Source organism: Peromyscus leucopus, chromosome 1 (assembly GCF_004664715.2).
Source record: "Peromyscus leucopus breed LL Stock chromosome 1, UCI_PerLeu_2.1, whole genome shotgun sequence".
In the NCBI taxonomy this organism is placed as follows: Eukaryota; Metazoa; Chordata; class Mammalia; order Rodentia; family Cricetidae; genus Peromyscus; species Peromyscus leucopus.
This window is the reverse complement of record NC_051063.1, coordinates 64,873,001-64,898,620: the sequence shown is the minus strand read 5'-3', so window position 1 is coordinate 64,898,620 and position 25,620 is coordinate 64,873,001. Positions and strand designations below refer to the sequence as shown.

At 50.4% G+C, this 25,620-nt stretch overlaps 1 protein-coding gene across 1 annotated transcript in view; it reads right to left on the bottom strand.

Moving 5' to 3' along the window:
* The window catches only part of Cfap46 (cilia and flagella associated protein 46), a 92,229-nt gene that overhangs the window by 836 nt on the left and 65,773 nt on the right, over positions 1 to 25,620 (bottom strand). The window contains exons 40-58 of the mRNA XM_028869509.2: positions 20,462 to 20,650; positions 19,485 to 19,673; positions 17,799 to 17,939; positions 17,539 to 17,718; positions 16,994 to 17,164; positions 14,420 to 14,517; positions 13,851 to 13,927; positions 13,339 to 13,433; positions 12,707 to 12,828; positions 11,756 to 11,835; positions 9,741 to 9,893; positions 5,489 to 5,559; positions 5,310 to 5,370; positions 5,198 to 5,233; positions 4,677 to 4,779; positions 3,864 to 3,976; positions 2,048 to 2,129; positions 1,564 to 1,700; positions 1,384 to 1,461 (exon numbers count right to left, since the gene is read on the bottom strand). Coding sequence (XP_028725342.1) covers positions 1,384 to 1,461; positions 1,564 to 1,700; positions 2,048 to 2,129; positions 3,864 to 3,976; positions 4,677 to 4,779; positions 5,198 to 5,233; positions 5,310 to 5,370; positions 5,489 to 5,559; positions 9,741 to 9,893; positions 11,756 to 11,835; positions 12,707 to 12,828; positions 13,339 to 13,433; positions 13,851 to 13,927; positions 14,420 to 14,517; positions 16,994 to 17,164; positions 17,539 to 17,718; positions 17,799 to 17,939; positions 19,485 to 19,673; positions 20,462 to 20,650 — 2,176 coding nt within the window. The remainder of the gene's footprint in view (positions 1 to 1,383; positions 1,462 to 1,563; positions 1,701 to 2,047; positions 2,130 to 3,863; positions 3,977 to 4,676; positions 4,780 to 5,197; positions 5,234 to 5,309; positions 5,371 to 5,488; positions 5,560 to 9,740; positions 9,894 to 11,755; positions 11,836 to 12,706; positions 12,829 to 13,338; positions 13,434 to 13,850; positions 13,928 to 14,419; positions 14,518 to 16,993; positions 17,165 to 17,538; positions 17,719 to 17,798; positions 17,940 to 19,484; positions 19,674 to 20,461; positions 20,651 to 25,620) is intronic.

The window sequence follows — 25,620 nt, the reverse complement described above, 5'->3', positions numbered from 1 at the left end:
CAGGAAGGAGGGGACCAACGCTGACAGTGGTGGTCATGAGGCCTGAACAGTCTGCCCTTTCCTCATTTACGGCAAAGCGACATGCTGGCCACTCTGTAGCGCAAAGTGGGCAGAGTCATGCCCAGTCCTGTTTCTGGTTTGTTAGGAAGAAGTGGCAGATTTCACCACCCTTGTCTGCCTCTCTGCTCTCTCTAACTTTACTTGACTGCTCAGGATTTACTTGTTCTCACTTATTCTCACAAATTCATTCTTTCAATCACTAACTGACAACTTCATTCATTCATTCCTCACTCACTCACTCATTTATTCACTCACTTATTCACTGACTTAATTCACCTCTCAACTTACTAGTGTACTCACTAATACACGCACAAGTTCACACATTCACTCCTCATTCATTTGTTCATTTGCTTGCCCACTTATTCACTCCTTATTCATTCACCCACTCAAATACATTTACACATCCAACTCCCCTCTTTTCCCTGGCAACTACATCCCAGGCACTGGGGAGTGCAAGATTTTTCAAAAGTTAATCTCCTGCTGAGTTGTATTGAATGTATTTCAGATTTCTCAATTTTACACTCTCACGGGATAAATCTTCGTGAGTTATGGTACATTTTCACTTTAGTGTATTGCTAAATGCAATTAGCTAGAGTTTTATCTGTTCTTCTTTTTTTTTTACTCTAGTATCCACGTGTGAAATTTATCTGCAGATTCTTTCACTGCAGCTGGCACATCTTGGCACAAGGTTTGTTTGAAGGATGGGTGGGTGGAGTTTGTCTCATCTAGAACAGCAACATCCTGCAGCCCTCCCTGAAGCTTTACTCCCTAGGTTAGAGTTTTCCTGGGTCAGGAGATGCAAGTAGGGTGATCCTCCTGGCTCTAGCAAGCCACACCCCCAGTCCGGGAGTTCCTCTTCCTGGGTGTTTTCTTGGCTTGGCTTAGGAAGACCAGGTGGCTGCATGGGCCCCACGGACTGGGTAGTCTAGGTGGTCGACTCCCCAAAGTCCTCTCTCTGAGCAGAGGGAAAGTGCAGGGACCACCCAGATCTCCCCATCTTTTCATAGAGAGTACAGCTGAGCTCTTTTGCTTACTCTCCCATCCGCCCCCTCCCCCGCCCCGTCTCTCTTTCTCTATATGGTCGGCTAGAGGCTGGGCTCCTCCGTGCTCCTGTTCAGCTCCAGCTCACCCAGAGGCCGAGCAGACTAGGTTGGCTTCTCCACGAGGGCAATGTGTATTGACTCAGGCACTCTCCCTCCCCCTGCCCCCTCCCTCTTTTCTCTCTTGAAGTGGGGAACATCTTGTCCCTGAGGGCAACGGGGTGCAATGTAACCTAGGGTGACTTACACAGACAAGCAAATGGTTGGGCAATCTCTACCTTACCTGGATTAACTGTATCGTTGCCTATCCTCTGAATGAGACGAACAGTTTTCCCAAGTGGCTTGCCAAATGCTAACAGGTCTAAGGGGGGGGAAAAGTCCCTTCAGGTGGGCTGTGGACATCCGTGGCAGGTTTCTTGCAAAAGCCCAAGGAGACTTTGGGATAGCCAGTGTGCCCACTCACTCTCCCACAGGATGGTGGCCCTCAGCGCGTTGTCCTGCAGCAGCGTGGGCCACTGGTTAGCCACGATGCTCTCAACCCCCACCAGGCTGAGAAGGATGGCAGTCTTGATGGGCTTCTCCAAGGACCGCTGTGATGCACTGTGGGGACACATGGACTGGCACCAAGGGGCTGGTGGCCCTCCCTCTGTCCTTCCCTACACCAGCTGTCAGAACGCATGTGTGGACCAGGGCTTTTATAGTTCTGAATCTCACCCACAAGAGTTACATGTCATTTAACAGAAAATAGCATTTCTGAGTATTGTCAAATCCATCTGGTGGCAGCTCCCAGCCCTAGCAAGGAGCCTGCCAGTAGTGGGAGTTGGTACCACGAGGTGGAAGGTGCTGGCCAGCCAGCTGTGGTAGCCCATCCGGGGTGAGCCGTACCAGCACTTCCTCATTACACCCCCTTCCCCACCCCCCACTGATGACACAAGGACACTAGGTACCTCTTGTTCTCTGTGGACTCTACCTTCCGCTTCCTGCTCTCAGGGGATCTTGTCAAGTCCAGCAGGACCATCATCTGGCATTCTGCAGGACACAGTGAGGCTCCTCAGTGGTCATCCACACCATTACCAGATCCCCATGGGAGCTGCGCTCTGACTAATCAGCCTGAGGCTTGGACTTTCAACAGGTTCTTTTCAGGTACCCAGTGTATACACTGGAAATGGGGAATAAGCCTACTCAGGGCCACCTCTAATCCTTCCTAGCATGGGTGGCTCTGCTCCCTCATCACTTATGGAAGCTTCTGACGTTCCGTACTGGTGTGGGAAGAGAGAGACAGAGACAGAGACACAGAGAACTTTGGTGCTAACCTGGGGTGTGGTGTGGTATGAGAAGCTGGCCCCAAAGAGGGCCTGGCAAAGGTACCATGTGCACTATTAGAGGGCTCCAGGTGCTGACCAAGCTTACTACCCCTTAGTGTGTGAGGATTTCTGGCATGTGAGATGGTCATGAGTACTTGGGTGTGAGTGGGCCACCCTAGACAGGCATGCTCTTTGCAACAGATGGCAGAGTGTGGCCTTGGTATGACTATCTACAGGACTGACATGGACCAGAGGTGAAGGTTGTTCTTGTCCCTGAGACCTGAGATGGGCTTTGACAACTGTTCCCACAGGGAAAATGTCCATCTGTGAGGGGACATGGCCTCCTGGGGACAGTGGACACCAGGAAGGATGGCCACTTTTGCACATGACTCATGTGTCTCCTACTTTATGTGACATGCCACTGAGAATTAGTTCTTCTAAGAGGACTTTTTCCATCACTGGGACAAGGAACGTTCTCTGGGTGTTTCTGATGATGCAAGTTCTGCTCACTCCACTCATGTAAGGCTACCAAGAGTTGGAAGTAGACCTGGTCTGCATGTGGCCATGGTGGACACGGGTGCCCTGGTGTGGAAGGAGCATCCAGGCAGTTGCTATATAACCCTGGAAGGGGCCATATGCCTCATGAAGGAGGTAGGGCCATCTCTGAGGTCCTGAAAAGGCTTACCCATTGGCTGTTCATGATGGCTGGCCCTGAGCAGCCCAACAAAAGCGGCCTCCTATGAGAGGGAAAAAGACCCTGGAGCATCTGGAAGGAATGTGGATGCACCAGAAGGGTCTATGGACATGTTGCTGAGACAGCTGTGGACCACAAAGACCGGCTCATTGCCACACATCCTCCCTATCTATGTCTGAGCATCGAGCTGCAGTCCAGCAGTGCTGTGTGTGTTGTCAGGGCCGTGTTAGCATGAACCTCCCGGCAAGGAGCCTGGAAGCATGCTGTACTCGGCACAGTCCTGGTACTGCGTCCTCTACCTGGCCTCTGGACCCCTTCAGTCCCTGGATGTCTGGGTACAGCACTTCCCAGGCTCACTGGCCTCCTGGGCCTGTTGTTAACAGACACACAGAGAGAACAAGGCTCCCAAAACACCCATGTTCAGACTGGAAGGGTTCTGGGATCTCTCAGCCCAGCCATAGGAGGTGACACTCGACAGCTGGCTCTCGTTTGTGGGGGTCTGGAGATCTGGACAGGGGCCCTCTGCATGTAAGGAGGTGCTGAGGGCAAGCAAGAGGGTTAGTGGCCCTGTGGCTGCCACACCATTGTTGGAAAGAGACAGTTTTCAGGTAGGTAGAGGACAGACTAGGGCAGGGTTCTATGCCTTCCTGAAGCATCACAAGCCTCGGACTCTGGATCAAGCAACAGCAGCCAAGCTCTTCTCCCTGTGGCTTCACGTGTGTCTGCAGGCCCTGGCTGAGGCTGTTGACAGGGGAGGGGCCTTACCTTGTAGATCCATGGCTACCAGTCTTTCCACTACCAGGTGGGACAGGAAGCCCTCCATCCCATAGAAGAAAAAGCCTCTGCAGCTGTCCAGTATCTGCTCCCAGTCAGTCTGGCTGCACGGGGTGAAAACGTCGGTGGGTGGGATCACACACCCGGGCTAGGCACGTGCATCTGCGACCCCCTCCTCCAGATCTGTTTGTCCAGCCGGGAATGCCCTCCGCCACCCACACAAGACCCTTTATCATGCCGTGGGGCCCAAATTATTTTTGTTTTTCTAGTGTATAGCTGGCCTCAGATGGACTTCTCCACACAGAGTGGTATTCTAGGGACAAGCACACATCTCAAGCCAGTAGGGCTGGCCCTGGGAAGCATATAGTACCTCTAATATGGGAGAACGGATCTAGGTAGGGCGTTCGTCACCCTCCATGTCCTACCTCCACCAGCTCTGCTGTCTGTGCTCCACCCCAGCCCTGCACAGGCCTTCTCCTGTACCCCTATGCCAACTAGCCTGGCTCCCGCTGCCCCAGGGGTATACACATTCAGGGACAGGCATGACAGAATGCCTGCCCGTGGGGGGCCAGTGACATGGAACTATACTAGTAGCATACCTTCTTTGGGTGGTCTGGCCTGAAGGGTACCTGAGGTCACCTGGGGTAGATCATGTGTGGTCGAGTGACCCTGGGGTTATAACAGCTTCCCTTGCCTAGTGCTGTGCCTGGGGGCTCTACAGGACATACAGATCCACCCAGCAGGGGAGGTGCCACACGAGGGCACCAGCCTCTTTAGCCAGCATTTGGAGACCCAGGTCCCAACCTTGGAAAGTGGTAGCTTCCCAGATGCCCCATCCAACGCGCAGTGTATGAGTCTCGGAACTTATCCAAGATCTCCTGGGTTATGGAGACAGGAGTCAACGTCTCTGCAGGAAGAATCGAGAAGGGACGGGCTGCGGCTTCCTCGTGGGAGCGTGAGGGGTGGGACCCTGTGACACTGGGATGGGACAGAGGCTGGGGAGGAGTGAGGTTTAAGCACAGGTGGGAACGCTAGTGTCTTTCCTTTCCTCTTTAGGTGGAGGAATTGGCCGAGGAGGATAAGCATTAGGAAGAGAATGCAGGGGGAGGGAAGAGGAGGAGGAGGAGGAGGAGGAGGAGGAGGAGGAGGAGGAGGAGGAGGAGGGAGGCAGCCCCAAAGTATTGAGAACGGCAAGGTGGTCAGCTTGTGTTCAGACCCAAGACTCCAAGGCTACTTGAGGCAATTTCCACATACCCATGAGAGCAGCTGGCACAAGGTCTGGGTGGCCTTGGCCTATCTGCCAAGAGCCCATGTGATGTTCTCACCTTTGCTCTCGGCCTCCTCGTAAGGGTCCACGACAACTGGGTCTGAGTCAAGGGCAAACAAGAACCAAAGCAGAGTCCTGGGGGCCGTGAGCGCCCACCCCTCAAAGGATACACTTGATAGTGTCCGAGTCGATGAGGATGCATTCGGGTGGGACGACCCTGATCACGGTGCTCTGCAACACAGACAGAGGTGTCAACACCTGGGGCCACCAGCTGGGCCTGGGCAGACCTGGTGAGCCTTCCCGAGCTCAAGCCGAGGGAGCAAGGGGCCCCTGGGCTCCACCCACCTACCTTCGGGCCTTTCTTTCCTGGGCCTTTCTTCTTGATATCCTTGCTTTTGACCTCTTTCTTCATACTGCCTTCTGTGGGGGACAATGACAGTTGTGACAAGTGTGCCAGGTGTGACGCATGGGCGGGGCACACAGCACCGTGAAGGGTCAATTTTGAGTTTTGTGAACCTGCTAGTGGTGAGAACAATGGGGTTTTAATTTTTGCCATGTCGACACACAAAGCTTCATAGGCCCAAGAAAATCTCCAGGAGTGACCAGTCCCCCAGGCTTCGAGGCACCCAGCAGAATGCCTGTAGTGTTTGGGCCCCTGATGGTCCCAGGGTCTCTGCATACAGACTGATAGCCCGTGTCTTTTCTGTGTTAGCTCTCCCCAGTGAGCAGGTCTTTTCTGGAGGCTTCGTGTGGCTGGCTCCGTACCCCGCTGTGACCATCTTCTCCCTCTTCCACCCTGTTCCTGCCACTCTTTCCTCTGCCTTCCAGGGTGGGACTTCCATAGGGAGTGGGGTTGAGGCATAGACGTGGCTCTCTGCCACCCTCATTTTGCCAAGGATGCTTCTCAGGGACATACTAAGAGGGTACTTGGAGCTGATGGATCTTCTATCAGAGTCAGACCTGGCCTTCGCACAGGCCCTCAGATACATCTCAGTCTTGTATTTCCTGGGGCCTTTATTCTTACCAAGTAGCTAACTTATTTGCTTTCTGAGTGGAAACCAATTGTCACTTTCCAGAATTTTCCAGAAATGAAGGTATCTGCTGTGTGCCCTCTTTTGAGTCTTTCCCTGAGCACAATCTCCTCACTGATGATATGTTCCCATGTGCCATCCATCCAAGTGGGTGTTCAAATGACCGTCAAGTGGCTGCCCAGTTGTGGGGAGCAGAGGAAGACCTTAACGAATGTGTGCTGTTGACATGGGCATGGCCATGGGAAAATAGCAAATGCCCCATAACCCAAGGTAAGGCTCAGAAGGAAATGACTAATCCTTCCTCTGGTCCCATTGTGGATGTTGGTAGTGTGTTAAGAAAATGTCCACCATGGCTTTCTCCCCACCAGGAATTCACAGTCTGAGGACTGCTCCTCTACTCCTCCTCCTACCGAGATTAGCTAATTTGTTTAACTCTATATAATAAGTTTGCCTCCTTTATGCTCCTGTGGCTTCTCCATCAGGGAGGCCAGCTCACCCAATCTCAGCTTCTCTCCCCCCTCCCCCCCTCTCTCTCTGTGTGTGTGTGGTCATATCATCATTCCCTCACCGGTCCCAGCCAAATGAAATCCTTAAAACTGCAAGGACACAACACTGAGTGTTTTCGTTCAGGGGCTTCCAGGTTTGGGCTGTCACAGGGAATTGTACAACCTAAATGTCTTTATGTCTAAGCATGCCTTCTCATCTCTCGTATAAAGACCTAGGAGAGGGGGCATGGGTCACCTGTGGGCCAGTGTGTAACTCTTTATGACCCCCGCCCCTGACCCTTTCCCAGGGTGGTTCTCCTGTGTGCCATATCCACCAACAGCAGCATTCCTGTCAATGGTGGGCAAGCATGCTCCTCTACATCTTCCCTACTATTTGGAATCGTGGACCTTTTAATGTAAGTACTTATTTAAAACATTTAATTGAATCGTTCATCTTTTACTTGAATTAGCAAACACACTTGGCACCTGGTAGGCTCCTCTGAAGCATGCACACGCTGTGGACCTAGTGAAGCCGAGCCTGCCAAACAGTCACCACACGCTCCCATTGCTGCTGGTTGGCACAACCACCTAAACTCCACTCTTCACCACTTTCAAAAAGAAAAAAGAAAAACAAGGCCTTGTGCTGGCCACCATCACCACGTCACTCAACCGAGCTCTCAAACTTTTTCCTCCCACTGGGGTTCTGTGCCCTTGGCCAGCAGCTCCCCCTGCTGCCAGCCCCTGCCTACCCTTTTCTCTCTGCTTTGGAGTTGAACCTTATAAGCTCCCCGGAGTGAGTGACACAGTGTTCAGCTTGTTGCCTGTGCCTGGCACAATGTCCTCCAGGCTCCTTCATGTTGGCTTAAAGCAAGACCTCCTTCTTTTCCGTGGCTGAATAGTGCTCTCTTGTGTAGATATGGTCCATCCTCTGTAACCATCCACCCAGTGATGGGCACTTGGGCTGCTGTGAATGGGGCTGCCACAAACATGGGAGAACAGGTGTTCCTTCACCCGGCTGATGCCATTTCCTCTGAGGGACACCCACTGCATATAGCCATCAGCCCAAAATTGCTCATCCGTTGATCCGTGGAGGCCTCTAGTGCTCACCCACCCACACCAACCTGTTCAACGGCAGCCATGCTCCTAGCTGTAGATGGGTGTGGAGTTTCGGTGTATGCCTCCCCCAGTCAGCTTCATCTCCCCACCCTCCACCAACGCCCATCTAGAGTAAACTCTGGGGCTTGGGTTGTTCTTAGTGCTTGCTTGAGGGCTTACTTCACATTTTATCACAAGCTCCCTTTAAGTAACACTACCCTGCATCAGCTATGGCACAGGGCCCTTGCACAGCCCGCATCATCCCTGCCCCCCAGCTCTTGCTCTGGTCTTGCCATACATGTTATAAAATCCCACATGCATTGTTATTATATTTTTTTCACTTACGTGTTTGCTAAAAAATATTTTAAATAGATTTTTTAAATTAAAAACAGTTATCACCCCCTTGCTCCACGGCTGCTTGTTTCTTTCCCTGGTCTCTGGGTTCACCATTGCCGGCCTCGCTTCTGCTGGCCTCCATGGGGTCCTCTGTAGGCCTTTTTAAGCAGTTGTTACTTCTTGCTATGTTGTCCCCAAGTTTCTCAGCTTTCCCTCCAGGCTCTAAGCTCCATGTCTTGAGTCCAGGAGCCTCCTGGGCTGTTCTTGCCCGTGTTTGAGTCACAAGATTCTAAGAAGCGCCTGGGTCATGTGTGGTGGTTTGGAAGAAAATGGCCCCCAAAGGGAGTGGCACTATTAGGAGGTGTGGCCCTGTGGAGTAGGTGTGGTCTTGTTGGAGGAAGTGTGTCACTGTGGAGGGGGGCTTTGAGGTCTCATACATGCTCAAGATACCACCCAATGTCTCAGACCACTTCCTGTTGCCTACTGGTTAAGATGTAGGTATCTAAGCTTCTTCTCCAGCACCATGTCTGCCTGCACATTACCATTTTGTACCATAATGATAATGGATTAAACCTCTGGAAATGTAAGTCACCCCCGTTAAATGTTTTTTTTTTTTTCCTTTATAAGAGTTGCCATAGTCATGGTGTCTCTTCACAGCAATAGAAACCTTAACTAAGACACCATGTATCTCCCCTCTCTTGGGGGGGGGGGCGTGTCCTGGGTTGACTGGTACCTTGCTTCCTCTTTTCCGGTTTCTTGTCATCTTGGATGGAAGAATGTGGCTCGTATTATTTTATCTGGAGTAGCAGCAGAAGTCTAATTGATTTTTAACTTAATTTGGTGTTTATCGATCACTGAATGCTTTTCTCTTTTTGCAGTCCTGGGTTTATAACCAAGGGCCTTGTTCAGGCTGGGTGAACGCTCTGTCATTGAGCTGTATTTTCAACTTCACATGGTGTGTGGATGCTCAACATGTACTACAAAGTGGCAGTGTGCCCTAAGAACAGTTTGGAGGACTTTCACAGACTGGAGTATCTTGCAATGTCACAGGCGATGGTCCCCAAATCCTTGTTTTCTGTCTTGCCCAGGCCTGACTGAGGGTCTGCCTTCCCTCCCTGCCCCTCAACATCTAGCCAAATGATTCTGGCTGCCAGGTTTTTCAATCAGCAGGGTTCTTCTTTGCTATGGTGTCAACACTCATGAAACACAGATTCAAGTATCTATTCTGGAAATGGTTATGAATGAATAAGGGCCAAGGAAAATGTTAAAACAGTTGGTAGCTGTTTTCAGTGCTGGTTATGGAACTCAGGGCCATGGAACAAGGGTACATGCTAGCCAAGCACTGCACACTGGGCCGCATCCCTAGTGCCTTGCTCCTCACCCTTTGACAGGAGTTAACAATGTTTTCTCTGAAACGTAATTTAAATTCCCATTTTATTTATTTATTTTGGTTTTTCGAGACAGGGTTTCTCTGTGTCATTTTAGTGCCTGTCCTGGATCTCACTCTGTAGACCAGGCTGGCCTCGAACTCACACACAGAGATCCTCCTGGCTCTGCCTCCCGAGTGCTGGGATTAAAGGCGTGCGCCACGGCTGCTCGGCCTAAAAATTCCTATTTTAAAATTGAGCATTACTGTGGCTAAGGCACTACTCACCCAGCTCCTCCTTATGGAGACGATTCCACAGCATCTGGAGGGAAAACTCTCTTGACAGGGAGGTGACCTGGTCGAACGCGGCGAGCCCCTCCAGGGGCAGCTCTAGTAGCAGCCTGTCTGCGATCAGGATCATGTACTCAGGGTCAGGCTGCGCTGTGGAATGGGAATAGCAGCGGCTCAGACACGAGGAGAGACCAGCTCTGGGGACAGGACAAACCCTGGAGCCTGGGCTTCATCCATCACTCCAAGCCCTGAGTCTGTGGCTAGGTGACTGGCCTGGGGCAGCTGTCCCTGGCATGGAGATAGGAGGAGAAAGTGAGGCCCCCGCTCAGCTTGCAGAGACATCGCTACACTGGTGACGTGGTAGAGTCCCCGAGGAAGCCACTGGTTTTGATGGTGAGATCACACTCATGACGTGGACCTGGACAGAGACCTGGACCTGTACTTACTGATACACCTTACAGGATGCTACATCTCAAGACCCCTGACTCCCAAGGCAGGCTGTGTACTATCCAGGCTGATGAAAATGAAAACTCCCCTCCCCAAACCAGTGGGTCCTTCAGAGAGCCCTGGGAGGAAGGCTCGCTCTCACGCCCCGACTGGTAGCCTCTCTCTGCCCATAGATGTGGGCCACTGACTGATGAGGTACTGCCATTCTGCCTGTAGTTATGCTGGTTGGTACCCAGAGACGAGGCCACAGACACTGCGACTGTATTTTCTTAATTTTCAAAACCGGAACAGGCCTGCCTGAAACCTAGCAGTGACTCTTCTTTTTTATTTTTAACCCTGGGAGTTTAACACAGGGCGGGGACTCAGCTCAGGAGAGAGGTCTCTCTCGGGGGGACGGAGGTGGGGGGGTGGTGAGCAGCCTGCCCACAGAGTGTCAGACCTGCACTCACTTCCCTAGTCTCTGCAGTAATTCTGAACAGCCTCCTCTCCCCGCAGTTTAGGCTTGACCCATCTGCAATTTGCAGGTCTTACGGTGCTGGTTATGTCTGGATCATGGCAATATGGCCAGCTTGACTTGGGAGAAGGTTTGTGGGGTTTCGGAGGGGGGGGGGCACGCAGGGGAAGCAGCCATCCCCTTGGCCATCTGTCAATAATTCCGTATGGGGACAGAAAAGCGGACAACACTTAAAGACAGGAAATTGCATTTTAAAGGAGAGGGTAGCAAAATCAAAGAAGTAGCCAAAAGGGCACCCACCTGACCTTCCTGCCAGGAGTCATGCATCAAGAGCATCCTCCCACCCATGCCAATGGGAATAAAAGCTGCAGGCTGGTGCTAAAAGTACCCATGGACAATGCCACTAGCGGAGACCACACACGGGTACCACGTGGATGCAACGGAGTCCCTTCCTGTGGCTCCCTCTGGTGAGCTCCCTAAGGCAGGGCGACAATTGCCCATCTTGCCTAGAAACATCAGCAGACTGTCACCAGGGCCGCCCCCTCCCACCTGGCCAGGGCAGCGAGAGCTGGGTACAGCACCACTGCTCTTGCTTGTGGGCACTGTGTGTGTCAAGAATTGACACTTGGCCCAGAAAGGGCAGGATGGCTCTGCTGTTTGATCACGCCTTTCGGTGAGCTGTCAATCTCAGTGCCTAGAACCTTCCAGGCAGGTGATCTCAACCTGTGACTCGCAAGCCCTTTGGGCACCAAACGACCCTTTCACAGGGGTTGCCTAAGACCATCGGAAAACACAGATATTTACTTCATAATTCGTAACAGTAGCAAAATTATAGTGATGAAGTAGCAATGGAAGTAATTTTATGGTGGGGGTCTCCACAACATGAGGTCACAGCACCAGGAAGGTTGAGATCGAGGGCCTTTCTTTCATCTAGCCTGGCGTGATTGTGTCCTGGGGACCTCAAGGGATCCTGTGCAGCACTCAGGTGTGGGACTTGTTTGGAGATGGGACCCGCGAGTCCTGACCCAGGTGTTTCCTGGTGGGAGGGTGAGTCCTCGCGCAAGCTCCCGAGGTACCAGCAGTGCCCTGCGGGTCCGTTCCTGCCACTCACCTAGAGGGAGAGACGGCTTCCTTTCCTTCTCTTTCCCTTTGTGTTTCCCTGGATCAGCCACAGCCACTGGCATCTGTGTTCTGAAATCCAGAGTGAATGTTTTCAGACTTGAGGAAGCATAGGAAGACACTCGAAGACGATGAGAAGCACCACTCAGCCTGTCCCTCGGCCAATGATCGCCGCTTGGTTTTGTTTTTTAAAGACATGGTCTCACGATGTAGCTCTCGCTGGCCCACAACTCTCTATGTAAATCAGGCTGGCCTCAAACTCACAGAGATCCTCCTGCCTCTGACTCCTGAGTGCTGGGGTTAAAGACGTGTTACCACACCCAGCAGTCATTGGGGGCCATCTCTATACCAGGGGAATTTCACAGAGTGTCAACAGATAGGGCCCTCGGGATGACCTCATGCTGCTGGAGAAGAATGCCACCTTCACCTTCCATCTGCCCTTCTTTTCTTCCAAAACGAATGCCAGAGGCTGAGTCCTGGGGACTTGCTAGTTCTCCCACACCACACTCAGACGGGGGGGGACGGGGGGGAGTCACTGGGGCAGGGACAGCAGCAGCAGCTGCAGCAGCTGGATTCCTGACTACAAAACACACAAAATAGCCAGGCTCTTATGTTTGTCTTTAGTAGGAACAGGACACTCAGAGACCAATTTCCACGTGGAGGGAGATCACAGAAACCAGCTCTGGCTTTCTACCCATCACAACTGGCTACCCAGCTCACATCGGTACTTATGCTGTCCAGATCTGGGCTTGGAGCTGGACTTCAGCTACACCCAGCCGACCTTTCCTGCAGACTCCGGGAAGACTCTGGTTACTGTGGGACTTGTAGCCCATGCACAACAGTCTCTAGCTCCTTCTGCTTCAGCTAGAGACAACTGCCTATCACCTGGCGTCAGGAAGCTGGCTGCCCCTGGGGACTTTCAGAGGAAATGACCTGCTGATACCTGGCTTCTGGGAAGGTGAACAGGGGGGTGATGGGCTTCATATACTCTTCCAAGTGCTCCAGGATGCTGTTGAGCCTCTGCATGCACAGGTCTCGCTCCTCATCATGCAAGGTGTCCGATTTCTGTCCCAACCCAAACCACAGCCTGTTGTCCAGGGGTGTCTAGACATGATTTCCACCCAATCAAGACTTCCCACCAAATTGAGAAGATTCCCAGGGAAAGAACTGAGCGCCAAGCCTTCCACATAGAGCATTGGCATGCCTCTGGTTCTTCCCAGCACAATGTGCCCAGTGGTTTTCTGGAGGCCATTCTGACATCTCAGCCCTGTCCCTGTCCTCTGCTGACACTATGGAGTATCCTGCTGGTAGGGAAAGGCCAGGACAGCTAACCCTTTGCTCTGTAGAGAAGAGGTAACCAGATACCTTTGCTGGGGCTCGACTCAACTCAAGGACTCAGGAGAGCTCTCCACCTTTCCCAGGGCTTCACCTCATCCTCTTGAGATCTGGGTCCAGAACCTGGCCCAACCCAACCTTGGAGCTCTGGTTTTCCCTGAGATAGACTGCAGTATGCAACATGGCTTGGAGCCTTAGGCCTCAAGTGCTTGGGTTCAGGGTCATATCTTGGCTGTGTACCTGGGTCTGGGTCTGCTTCCGGAACCAATGGACCCTGGTTAACAGGTCTGAGAAGGCAGTTGGACTCATAGTCACCCGCATGACCTTGCAGTGACCTGTAGAGACACACCCATGGCCTTTACAGGGCTCAGAGCAGAGTTACTAGGAGTGTGTGACCAGGTGGTGATGTGGACATATTCAACTTTGATGTCTCAGAGGTGAAGCATGTGATGGGAAGGTCTTCACATGGAGTCCCCCATTCCTCTCTGGGCAGTACAAGGGCTGGTACCCAGAAAGTTCAGGCAGAGGCAAAGCACAGTGGTGACTGACAGGGGGTGCTCTTGGGAGGCATGGATCCTCTAGATCCCTTAGAAACATGGGTGATAATTCTATTTTCTCTTCTATCCTGGGCTCAGCCTCCCCTCACCCCCGCATCTGGAAGTGAGAGGTCCTGCTGTGTGGGTGGGATTTCTTACACCCACCGCAACCCATCTAGAGTCAATGAGAGGAACCCTGCTTATGCCCAAGCTTACCGCCCACTGGTATCATTTTCCCCTTGGGTGCGGGCATGGACTTTGGTCTCTCAAAGGCAGCGCCATACAGATAGGACCTGCAGGTAGAGCGAAGGTCACACAAGCCCATTCTCAGAGGAGGTAAAACAGCAAGGCACATGGGTCTCGGGAGCCTACTGAGACTATCTGCAGCTGGCACCCAATAGGTACCTTTCCTCGTTTACTTTGCCAGGCAGAGGCCCAGGAATCAGTCTATACATTTGAAATTACAAAAGAGCTAGCAGTGTAGGCCTACACAGACCTAACAGAAAGACCCTGTGTGGGCGCAGATCACAGAGTGCCTCCATCCCTATATAGTCCCCACCATCATGGAAATTCCTCCTGGCCTTTTCCAGACTTCCCACGTCTCCGGATTGAACAAGTGCCCATGCCTGTCAGTGGGCTAGCTGAGTCTGTCTAGCATGCTTTCTAGATGGCCCAGTCTGCCTCAGGATAGGAGGCGAGGAGTGGTAAGCTGGCTATGCCCATGCCTTCTTGCTGGGCTTCTCAACAGGGCAGAGATTAACAAGGATGGGAGGGGGAGACCTCACCTGTCTCTCGAGTGCTGCAGAAAGAGGATCCGGAACATGGGTGGAATCTCATTCAGGAAGTTGAAATGCTGCTCTGTGACACAGAGGCTCTGCCATGCCTGTGTGTGACGGGGGAGAAATCACTCAGGACGCAGGGCCACTGCTCTCCCTGAGGTTGTTTAGGCTGTGGGATGCATTACTACCACAAGAGGGCAGCAGAGGCACGAGACATTCACAGGCTCTTCTAAAATACCCAACTCTGCCCACTTGCTGAGGCCGTTTTCAGAAACCTTAAACAGCATCTCTTCAATAAGGTCTTTACTGCTGGGCGGTACACCTTTAATCCCAGCACTGGGGATGCAGAGGCAGGGGAATCTTTGCAAGTTCGAGGCCAGCCTGCTCTACAGAGCTAGTTTCAGGACAGCCAGAGCTACACCAAGAAGCCCTGTCTCGAAAAAACGAAACAAAACAAAAATAAGGTTCTTACTGCTTCTTGAAGTCTAGCTGAGGGCTTCTGCTTAGTGCCGAGTCTTCAGGCTGCTGACCTAGGTAGGGGTCTGCTTACTCCAGAACCCCAGTTCTGCTTCCTGTGAGCATTGTACACGGATAATCTGAGTAATCCTCGACACTGCACTCTTCAGGGTCTCCACTGCCCGTGGCAGGCAGCCAGCATGGGCCCTGGGGAGTGTCCTGGGATCTCCTGTGTGAGCTGCTGATGCTCATGGCTTCAAGATAGAGCTTTGGGTTTGCAAAGCTACAATCATTTCTTAGAAAACTTTTGTCAAAGATTAAGCAACAGGGAACCACGTAAACCCCACACGAGGCACCTGGTGGATTTTTCACAGCGCCTGTACCCACACAGCAGGCGAAGAGGTAGGCAGAGTTGGTACCCTAGCTTCTCCACACAGAGGCGGTGGAGAGACTTCTGCTGCTGGTGGTGTGCTTTTCTGCCTGGCTGTTGACCACCTCAGGAATGTGGGTGGCCCCGCCGGGCAGCTTCATGCGGTAGCAAGCTCTCCTTGCCGCAGGGTGTTCTGTTGTGTGAGTCCCCACTTGCAGTGCTTTGAGTAAGATTGGCCCCCACGGGCTTATGTACATGAATGCTTGGCCCCAGTGGGTAGGATTAGGAGGTGTGCCCTTGCTGGAGGAGGTCGTGTCACTGGGTGTGGGCTTTGAGGTTTTGACAGTACCCAACCTTCCCAGTGAGCTCCCAGCTACTCTTCTGTCGTATCTGCTTGCCACCACGCTCCTGCCGTGAGGGTCGTGGAGTCTAACCCTCTGGAGCCGTGATCCTCAAATGCAGTGCTTTCCTCTATGAGTCACTTTGGTCATGGTGCTCTCTCTTGTCATGGCAATAGGAGAGTAGCTGAGACAGGCTGCTGGTGTCCAGGACCTGCTTGGCTTTCGTTACACTGACACACTTGGGCTGACACTCATGGAGTGGTACCTCTGGATGTCAGCGGGCACGGGGCCCTCCAGGTTGTTTGTGTAGAGCTGGCTTGTATCACACTTGCTGTGTGGATGACGGAGAGAGTGCCTACCATTTCCCTTCAAGAACGATAGTTTGGCCTGCTGCCCCTTTTGTGTCTGTTGAGGGTGTGTGTGTCACTGGGCAGACAGTGACTTCCTGCTAAGCTGTCCCCCTGTGCCATTATGAGGTATCCGTCCATCTCTAGTGACACGGTGTACCATGTCTGCTCATCTGACCTTTGACTTTTAACCTCTCTGTCCTCATGTGTGAAGTGCTTCCTCTAAGTAGTTGCATCGGGAGTCTGTGGCCCTTTTTTTATCTAGTCTCATTCTTAGTCTCTGGCATAGTGTCAGTCAACATGCATTTACTGTCATTATCAATATAGTGGATGTGTAGCTACGGCTGTACTGCTATTTACATACAGAACCATCCGTTTTTACAGTCCACTTGCTTTCTTTTGAATTGATTTCTGCTCTTTACTGTTATGTTGATACATATTGTTTTAGTGGCTCTGCTTAGGGACTCTGGCAGTCACCATAGACTTGTGAATCACACCACTTCTCTGGTGGCCACAGGACCTTGGAATCTTAAATTTTCCTCCTTCCTCCTGCTCCTTGCACTTCCTTTAGCACCATGATTTGACTCAAGCCAAACAGGATGGATGTAGGGTTCTGGCCTCACCTCGGGATTAGTTTTGGGTGCTATGAGATGACTTGAGATGAGACAACAAGCCATGAGTCACGGGGCAACACATAGATGAATAGAAATGGGTTAATTTAAATTATAAGAGCTAATTAGAAACAAGCCTAAGCTATCGGCCGAGCTTTCATAATCACTAATAAGTCTCTGTGTCATTATTTGTGAGCTGGTGGTCCTGATGAAAAAGTCTGACTACACCTTGGCTCCCCAGGGCAAGTGAGGGGAAGGAACTACAATTCTCTTAGCTTTCTTGTCTTTGTTACCTACAGCACATGGGGCTCAGAGAGGCTGAGTGGTCTCCAGACCCACACAGCTAAAAGGGTTAAGGCATGCGTCACTTGGAAGCTGTTCTCTTAGTGGTTAATGAGTGGGCATAGAGGCCTGCGGACCCCAGGAGCAGGTATGAAGGCCCCTTGGCCCATTACCCTGGAAGTGGTGGCCAGCCTCTGCTCCACACTGGCGAACAGGCTGGTGGAGGTCATGTCCTGCTGCCTCAGTCGCTGGTGGAGCTGCAGCAGGGCTGCCAGCTGTGAGCTGCTGGTATTGGTCGTGGCGGTGAGCAAAACGTTCCGCATCATCTCTGAGGTTGAACAGCTCTGGAACAGAGCAGAGGAGGGTGGTATGTGCAGTGTGAAAGGGCAGAGGGTGACCGGGCCTTGAGTAGGCCGTCTGGGAGTCTGTGTGGGTCACCCTCTGCGGGACCTCTGTCCACCATGGAGACTTGGGGTATGGGGTGAGCACAGCGTGTGTTCAGTGAGCTACAAGAACAGGTACTTGGCTGGCTTCCATAACTTGAGGACTAGCATGACCTAAGGCTCAGAGAATGGGGGTGTGTGGGAGGGGAGGGTCTCTTCTTTCAGCCACAGGGCCACCCTGGTCCTATCTAATGGAGAGCAATGTGGCCGCCTGGGACTTAGAGACAAGGTGACAGACAAGGGCCCTTTTGGAGATGGGCGGAGGAGGTCCGTACCTGCGACAGTGACAGGAACTGGCATGTGGTTGTGGGATCCAGGATGCCAATACACTCCACCATCTCCAAGCTGGCAGTGGCTGCGATGTCCAGAAGGTTGATGCTCAGGGCAGCCTGCAGACACTGCAGCAGTACCTCTGATGTCTGTGCCAGGAACCTCTGGGCCAGCACCGCCCTCTTCTGCAGACAGAGCCAAGTTCAAGCCAAGGTGGGCTCCTCAGGCAGAGGCCAGCAGGAGACAGACAGGGAGTGCTGCGTACCTTCAGACCCTCTCCCTTCTGGTTTTGTTCCTTGGGGGCTTCCTTCAAGGTTGTCGAGTCCCTGGAAGAGGTCTCCACACTCTTGTCCTCTGTATCGGTCTCCAGCTCCAGCGATCTCAGGCTGCTCTGCTTAGTGCCTACCTACAGTGTACACCGTGTGGTGGGAGGGGCTTGTGGATGCCTGCTTGGTTGGCAGGGAAAACTCAGAGGCCAAGGAAGGGGAAGATGGTAGGGATCAGTAGGCCCTGGAAGTGATCAGGAGCCATGGGTTTGTGAGGTCAAAGGTGTTATCAATTTGGAGGGAAAGGGAGAGGTAATCTCTCAATGGCCCACACACAAAGTGGAAGAAGAGCCAGGCCCTGAACCAGCTGGCATCTGTGGGCGCCACCTCTCATACTTTACCCAAGTTGTGTCAATGCTGCCCAAATCCACCAGACCCTGGCTACCAGCAGCCTTAACAGACCCCCACGGACAGAGATCATCAGTGAGATCAGGCTAGCAATCAGGTATAGACGCCTGTGACAGGACAGCAGCCTCAAACTGAGACAAGCTACTTAGAGCCATCAAGCCGATCGAGGAAGACACCACAGTGGCATTTGGGAAACAAACTCAGAGAATGAAAGCTCTACACATCAAGTTTAGGAGGAGGCTCCATGGAAACGCGTTTAGAGGAAAGATCCCGCCTGGAAAACAAGAAGGAAGACTGGGAGAAGGAAGGTGGGCTTTGGTGACAGGTAACTGGTCGGCGACCACAAGCCATACCTGAGGAAGAGGACAAGGAACAAATGCACCAAGGTGGCGGGAACTCCAGGGCCTGGGAGGAAGCAGCTGTGTTTCCTGGAGCCGTCTGAACTCCACACAGCGGCCACGGCACATTTAGAGACAGGGTTCCCCACTGTCTTACAGATGAAGACCCTCACTCAGGACAGACAGGCGTGGGGCTTGGGCTTCTGCATCTCAAGGCCCTGACTTTGTGACCTGGGCAGGAGCTGCAAACACAGGCTCACCCAGCCTGGGTCTTACTGGTCTCATGCTCTCTACACCGTGAAGACTCAGGACAAGCAACCCGGGGTACTAAGCCAAGGGCGTCAGAGCTAGCTGGCTGGGAGCCTCTCTGTGTGTTGAGTCCTGGGGCACCGCTTGCTACACTGGGTTGTGACGGCTGCTACAGGAACTTGTCTGCTAAGCATTCTGTCTTGTCCATCGAGGCTGGTGCCATCTTGGGGGAGAAGTGCCTCTGTGCAGGCTCTTAGGAAGGGGACCAGGGACAGGCAGGCTTGCAAGAGCTGTTACCAGGGTTCTGAATTGGGCAGGTGCTTCTGTCAGAGAACCTAGCCCTAAAAGAGGGTGGGCCCTGGGAGGAGCTGAGGAAGAGGTGGCATCTGCCCTTCTTGGAGATTCTCAGGCTTTGTGGTATATAGAGGGCCATAGAGGCAGACCACCATCCATCCTGGTGCATCTCAGCATGGAGGTCAACACCCAGGGCATAGGTGTACCCCAGGGAGTGCATGAACTTTCTGAAGCTCCTAGGGGCCTGTGCACAACCAGACACAAGCCACTAAGACAGAGAAATGCCAGGGCCAGACCCTTCCTAGTTGAGTTGGTGGAACACCTCTTCCACCCCAGTTCTACAGTCGATGTGAAGCCATCAGGGACTAGATTTGAGGGGGAGGAAGGGACACCTACCAAGAGGTCTTCCTCCCAGCAGAAGGAAGGGTACACAGGGTCTGTCTGCACAGACAGCAGGTGGAGGGCCTTCCCAGCCAGGACCAGAAGCTGAGCACGGATGTCCATGCAGCCCACGGACAGCGGCTGCAGACTCTCGAGCTGCGCCAGTACTGTGTGAGGCAGGGTCCGCTTCAGCATGAACCATTGCTTCAGGAAGACAAGAAGGTGCCGTCACCACCAATGGCTGCTGCATGATCTCCACCTAGCCACCCAGAGAGCTCAGATAGCTGCCTTCTAGGACTGCCTAGCAGAGAACATCTGGGTACTTGATGTCTTTGCTCTGTGCAGTCCTGTGTGGTAGCATGGGGGCAGGAGAGGGGGTCTCTAGGACTTAGATATTGGAAGCACCATAAAAGACAACTATTAATATAAAGCAGAACTCATTATAGATAGAGGCTAACTGTAGGATTCATTTATGCTCACCCTGAATTAACCTGACTCATTTCATGACATTTAAGAGAATGGGAAAGTGCTGGAGCTACAGCTGAGGTGATAGAGTGCTTGCCTAGTATGTGCAGGGTCCTGGGATCTATTCCTAGGATGGCCTAAATAGGAAGGGAGGGAGGAAGGGAGGGAGGGAGGGAGGGAAGAAGGAAGGAAGGAAGGAAGGATTCCTGGAAGTGGAAGAAGGGTTTTCTTCCAAATAGGTATTCACTTATTCAGTGTTCTCTGTTTGTGGTGCTGGGAGGGAACGGGACAGGGTGCTAGCCCCCAGGCCTGGGAATAAAAACTGTAAGCCTACATAGGAAACCCCTTCCAATAAGCTCTTCATTATTAGTTAAGTCCTCTTGGTGATCAGACAATGCCTCGCTGCACACCAAGGTGTGGGAGTAGTCAAGAGCCGCCATGGCAGGGGGTGGGGTGGGTAGAGCCTGGGGTCCCTTAGATTGGCAGGCCCCCAGGGGAGAACATGAGCAAAGGCTGCCTGCTGTCACCAAGTCGATGGACGAGTAGTCGCTGATGTTCAGAAGGAAGTCTGCAAGCAGCCTCTCGAATGAGCCCTGCTCTAGCTGCAACTCCAAGGCCTCCTTGCAGATTAGCTGCTGCATGTCCAGGCACGTTTCTGCCAGGCGGAGTTTGAGGCGGGCCAGCCTTCTCATGAGCGGGGAGTTGATGTTCTGTAACTGAGATAGTTGGGAGGTGGATCAAGCAGGGCCCTCTTCCCCAGGAGACCAATCACTGGTAAGTACTCTGACGAGCCATAGCTGATGCGTCATAGACAGCACACATTTGAAGTATAAATTGAAGTGTAAAATGGATATATTTTGACATGGCAATAGATGCTAAACTATCGCCAACCCAAGAAAAGGAACACGGTCTTCACACTCTGGGTTTCTCCATGTGCTTTCTTGAGTAACTCTAAGTTACTCCATATTGCATAAGCAGTGGTTTTTCAGGCTGGGTCTTTGCCCTGAGAGACTCCATTTCACAAGCAGCTTTGAGGGTGGACGATAATTTGAAACACAAATTGCTAGATGGTTTTATTAATAAAAATCCTGGAGCCAGATATTGGGGTGAAAGCTGAAAGATCAGAGAGATAGAACAAGCCAGCCACAAGTTCTTACCGCTGGGGAATCCTCAGCCCAAGAGAGAGCTACTTCCTGTATACTCACGCCTGTATGCCTTTCTGTACCCTGCCATCTTACTTCCTCTCCCTGCTCAGCTACATCACTTCCTCTTTCTGCCTAGCTCTATCACTTCCTGTCTGTTTGTACAGACCTCCAGACCTCTATGGTTAACTAGTGCTGGGATTAAAGTCATGCGCCACCATGCCTGGCTCTGTTCCCAGTGTGGCCTTGAACTCACAGAAATCCGGATGAATTTCTGCCTCCTGAATGCTGGGATTAAAGGCATGTGCTACCACTGCCTGGCATCTATATTTAATATAGTAGCTGGCTTTTTCCTTTGATCCCCAGGCAAGCTTTATTTGTTAGAGCACAAATAAAATATCACCACAATAATTGAACTCTTGGCTGGACCCACAAACACCACCATTGATCTGACCCACCCATGCAGCATAGACTGATAAATGGAATATTCCTGGGAGAAAGAAGCCCCTCTATACAGTTACTGAGGTGAATGGAAACCGTAGGAGTATATGGGTGTATTGAAATTATATTAGGAAAACTAAGCCTAAGAACTTAACAGGACATCAAACCAAGGGAAAGGATATGACTCCCTCACCTGCCCCCCATAAAGCAATGGACACCTAACTCTGTGATGGCATGGCCCCAAGCCATTTTATCACCTGATACCTGGTGCATGTGTGCATCAAGGACTCACAGGCAGAGACTCTCCAACTGTCCTCGGGGCTTCTGCTCTGCTTGGGCACCCAGCTCTCTGATTGTCTGCATGCTTGCCCATTCAGACCTAAACCTGCTCTGACCTGGTTCTGCCCTGTCATCTCTACAGTTGACTAGGTTTTTGCTGTCAAACCTGACTCTTCCTCAGCTCAGTCTCTATGGCAACAGCTTCGTCTTTTCTGAATTCCTTTTCAATTCAGACCTCCCTTGAATTTTTCTCAGTCCACCTCAGAAACCTCTTGACCCCTTGGGCAGCCTCGCTAACTTGTATTCATTCTGTAACCCACACATGTGCATATATAGATGTATCTATCTACTGTGTGCTGTGTGGTATGGGAGTTAATATTTGTAATTAAGATTGGAGAATAAGAACCCGCATTTGCCTCAGCCAGATTACTGGAGTAGGCAAATTTAATCTGGCAAATTGCTTCCATTAACACTCCTCAACCTTGTGAATTTATTTTTATTCAATAAATCCTCATGCTGTAAAAAGACACAGATGTGTTTGTCTCTGTTTCTGGCATAGCATGCTCAAGACAGCCTTCCCCTCTTCCAAGTGACAGCTATTCTGTGGTGCAACAAATCAGCTTTATAGAAACGGCGTCATATAGTATGTGAGCCTTTTGTCCGCTTTGCCTCAGTATGTTGTTTTGAGACTCATTCATATGCCACAAGGATGATGTTTATCTTTTCACATGCTTGCTTTCCACACATTTGAGGAAACGTCTCTTCAAATAATTTGCTCGTTTTTAATATTTTAAAATCTTGAGAGCTCTTAATGCATTACTGATATGTTACTGCTATCAAGGAATAAAATTTGCAAATGTTTTCTCCAAGTCTGTGTTGTTTTCACTGTTCTCTTGATAGTATATTTTATTGTTTGTTTGTTTTAAAGACAGGGTTTCTCTGTGTAACAGTTCTGGCTCTCCTGGAACTCTCTCTGTACACCAGGCTGGCCTCGAACTCACAGAGATCCACCTGCCTTCTGCCTCCCAAGTGCTGGGATTAAAGGCATGTGCCACCACACCTAGCAATAGTGTATTTTAAAGAGAAGACCAAATTTATCAATTTTTCCTTTTATTGGATCATGTGTTAGGTACATTTCTTTGCCAATCATGTCATCACCAATGGACTTTGCTGTGGGTTCTAGGCTTTCAGTTCAGGTTTATGACCCATTTGAGGGTATTTCCCACCTCAGTCTGAGGTGTGAGTGGAAGTCCAGGTTTTTGAATGTGCATTTCCTGTTGTTCTAGCATCATCTAAAGACTGTCTTTTGTCCATGGAGTTGTGCCTCTGTTAGACATTCTATGTGTGTCTCTATTTCTGGATTCTTAGGTTAGTCCCATTGGTCTGTTTATTCATGTTCCCACTGAACACACACTGTCTTGATTGCTATAGCTCTGTAATAGGTTTAAAGTCAGGTACCATTGGCTCCTAATCTTATTCTTTTTTGAAATTGTTTTGGCTATTTTATACTTTCCATATTTTAAAATCACATTGTCAATATATATATTAAAAAGTATCTGCCTGGGCGGTGGTGGCCCACACCTTTAATCCCAGCACTTGGGAGGCAGAGCCAGGCGGATCTCTATGAGTTCGAGGCCAGCCTGGGCTATAGAGTGAGTTCCAGGAAAGGTGCAAAGCTACACAGAGAAACCCTGTCTCAGAAAAAAAAAAAAAGTATCTGTAGGAATCTTAGTTATAGTTAAGGAAGAATTGATACCTTAACAATATTGAGTCGTCTGATGTAGGGACATGATTTTTGCTGTCAGTTATTTAAATCATCTTTAACTACTCAAGGCAATGTTTCATTGTTTTCAGAGTATAGGCATTCACATTTCGGAGGTCAAGTTTCATTTTTAAGTAGTCATAAATGATACTGCTTTAATTTTTAATATACAATTAATCTTTCTTTGTATAGAAATATAATGTAACCAGGTGGTGGTGGCACACGCCTTTAATCCCAGCACTTGGGGGGCAGAGGCAGATGGATCTCTGTGAGTTTGAGGCCAGCCTGGTCTACAGAGCGAGATCCAGGACAGGTACCAAAACTACACAGAGAAACCAAAGGAAAAAAAAGAAATATAATGTATATACTATTTAACCCTGAAACTCAACTAAACTTGCTCATTAACTTTAATTTAGCCTACTTGTAGTTTTTAATTTTGGTATATTACATGATTTTCTATAAAATCTGTTATCTGTGAAAAAGTATTTTACTTACATGTTCCTTCTATCAGTCTGGATGGTTTTAATTTCTTTTCTAGCTGTATAGCACTGGCTAGAACCTCCACAACAATGCTGAATAAACGTGATGAGATATCATTGTCGTAGTCCTTAGCTACGGAAGAACCACTCGTCTGTCACCAGTGAGCATGGTGTGATGTTGTGGTGTTAGCCACGTTCATGTGCAACACTGCTCTGTTGTTGTTCTTTTGTCTGTTTGTAATGCCTTTAACGTCTTTAACTCTTTAGCCTTTTTTTAAAAAATTGAGACAGAGTCTCTCTGTGTAACCCTGGCTGTCTTGGAGCTCACTCTATAGACCAGGCTGGCCCGGAACTCACGGAGCTCCTTCTGCCTCTGCCTCCTGAATTCTGGGATTTAAGAAAGGTGCATTCCACTACACCCTCCCATATCTTATTTTGGAGTTAGATTTGAGAACTTCCCATAGATTTTTCTCCCTTTCAACCTTCTAAAATAATCTGCTCAGAAGTGATATTTAAAAAAAATTATTTGGTAGAGTCAGCAATAGATCTGGGCTTTACATTTGCTTTATGATAAGGTTTTCAATTACAGACTCAATTCCCCTCATTCACAGAGTTGCTATAGATTTATTTCTTTCTGAGTGGGTATTGCAAGTGTAGGTCTATTTCACCTCAACTGTAAAATCCCCATGTCTCTTCACTATCCTTTGAATATAGGCAGTCAGGGCTAGGTCACTCATTTCTGGTATTTGGCACTTAAATCCTTAATAGACAGTCTGACTCAGTTTACCAACTGATCTATACCAAAGACCCAGCTTTGACTTAAGTGACTTTCTCCATTTTTTTTTTTGTTTGTTTTTTGAGACAGGGTTTCTCTGTATAACTACCCTGGCTGTCCTGGAACTCACTTTGTAGACCAGCCTGGCTTCAAACTCACAGAGATCTGTCTTCCTCTGCCTCTGCTTCCCAAGTGCTGAGAACAAAGGCATGTGCCACTGCTGCCGCCACCACCACCACTCTGCTGTGACCTTCTTTAAAAAGCTGCAGTGAGCTTAAACCTCAGCTCAGAGACTACCATTGGATATCCAAGGTCTTGAAAATCCTTGTTTCATTGATTTGTTTTGGATGAGAGGGTGAATCTCTTTTATTGAATGTTTTACTCCATCTTTAATTCCTATTCTACTACTTGTTTTGGATTCAGTTTGCTCTTTGTTTTTAAGGTAAAGGCTGAGCTCCTTGACTTCTGGCCCATCACCCTTATGTTATCATTATTACTCAGGGGTTTAGTGCTCCACATTCCCCCCTAAGCACTACACTGACGACATCTTAAACTCCCTGGTGTCCTCTCCTCCCTCCATTTCAAAACAGTTTATCTTTGGCTTCTTCTGTGGCCTAGAGTTGTTAGCTGTATTCTACTTACATTCCAAACATTTGGGGTTTTCCATGAACACAATGTTTTGTTTTGTTTTTAATTTGAGGTAAAAGCAACATAACAGAATCAACAAATCTGAAGAATGAAGGCTGGAGAGATGGCTCAGTGGTTAAGAGCACTGGCTGCTCTTGCAGAGGACCCGGGTTTGATTCCC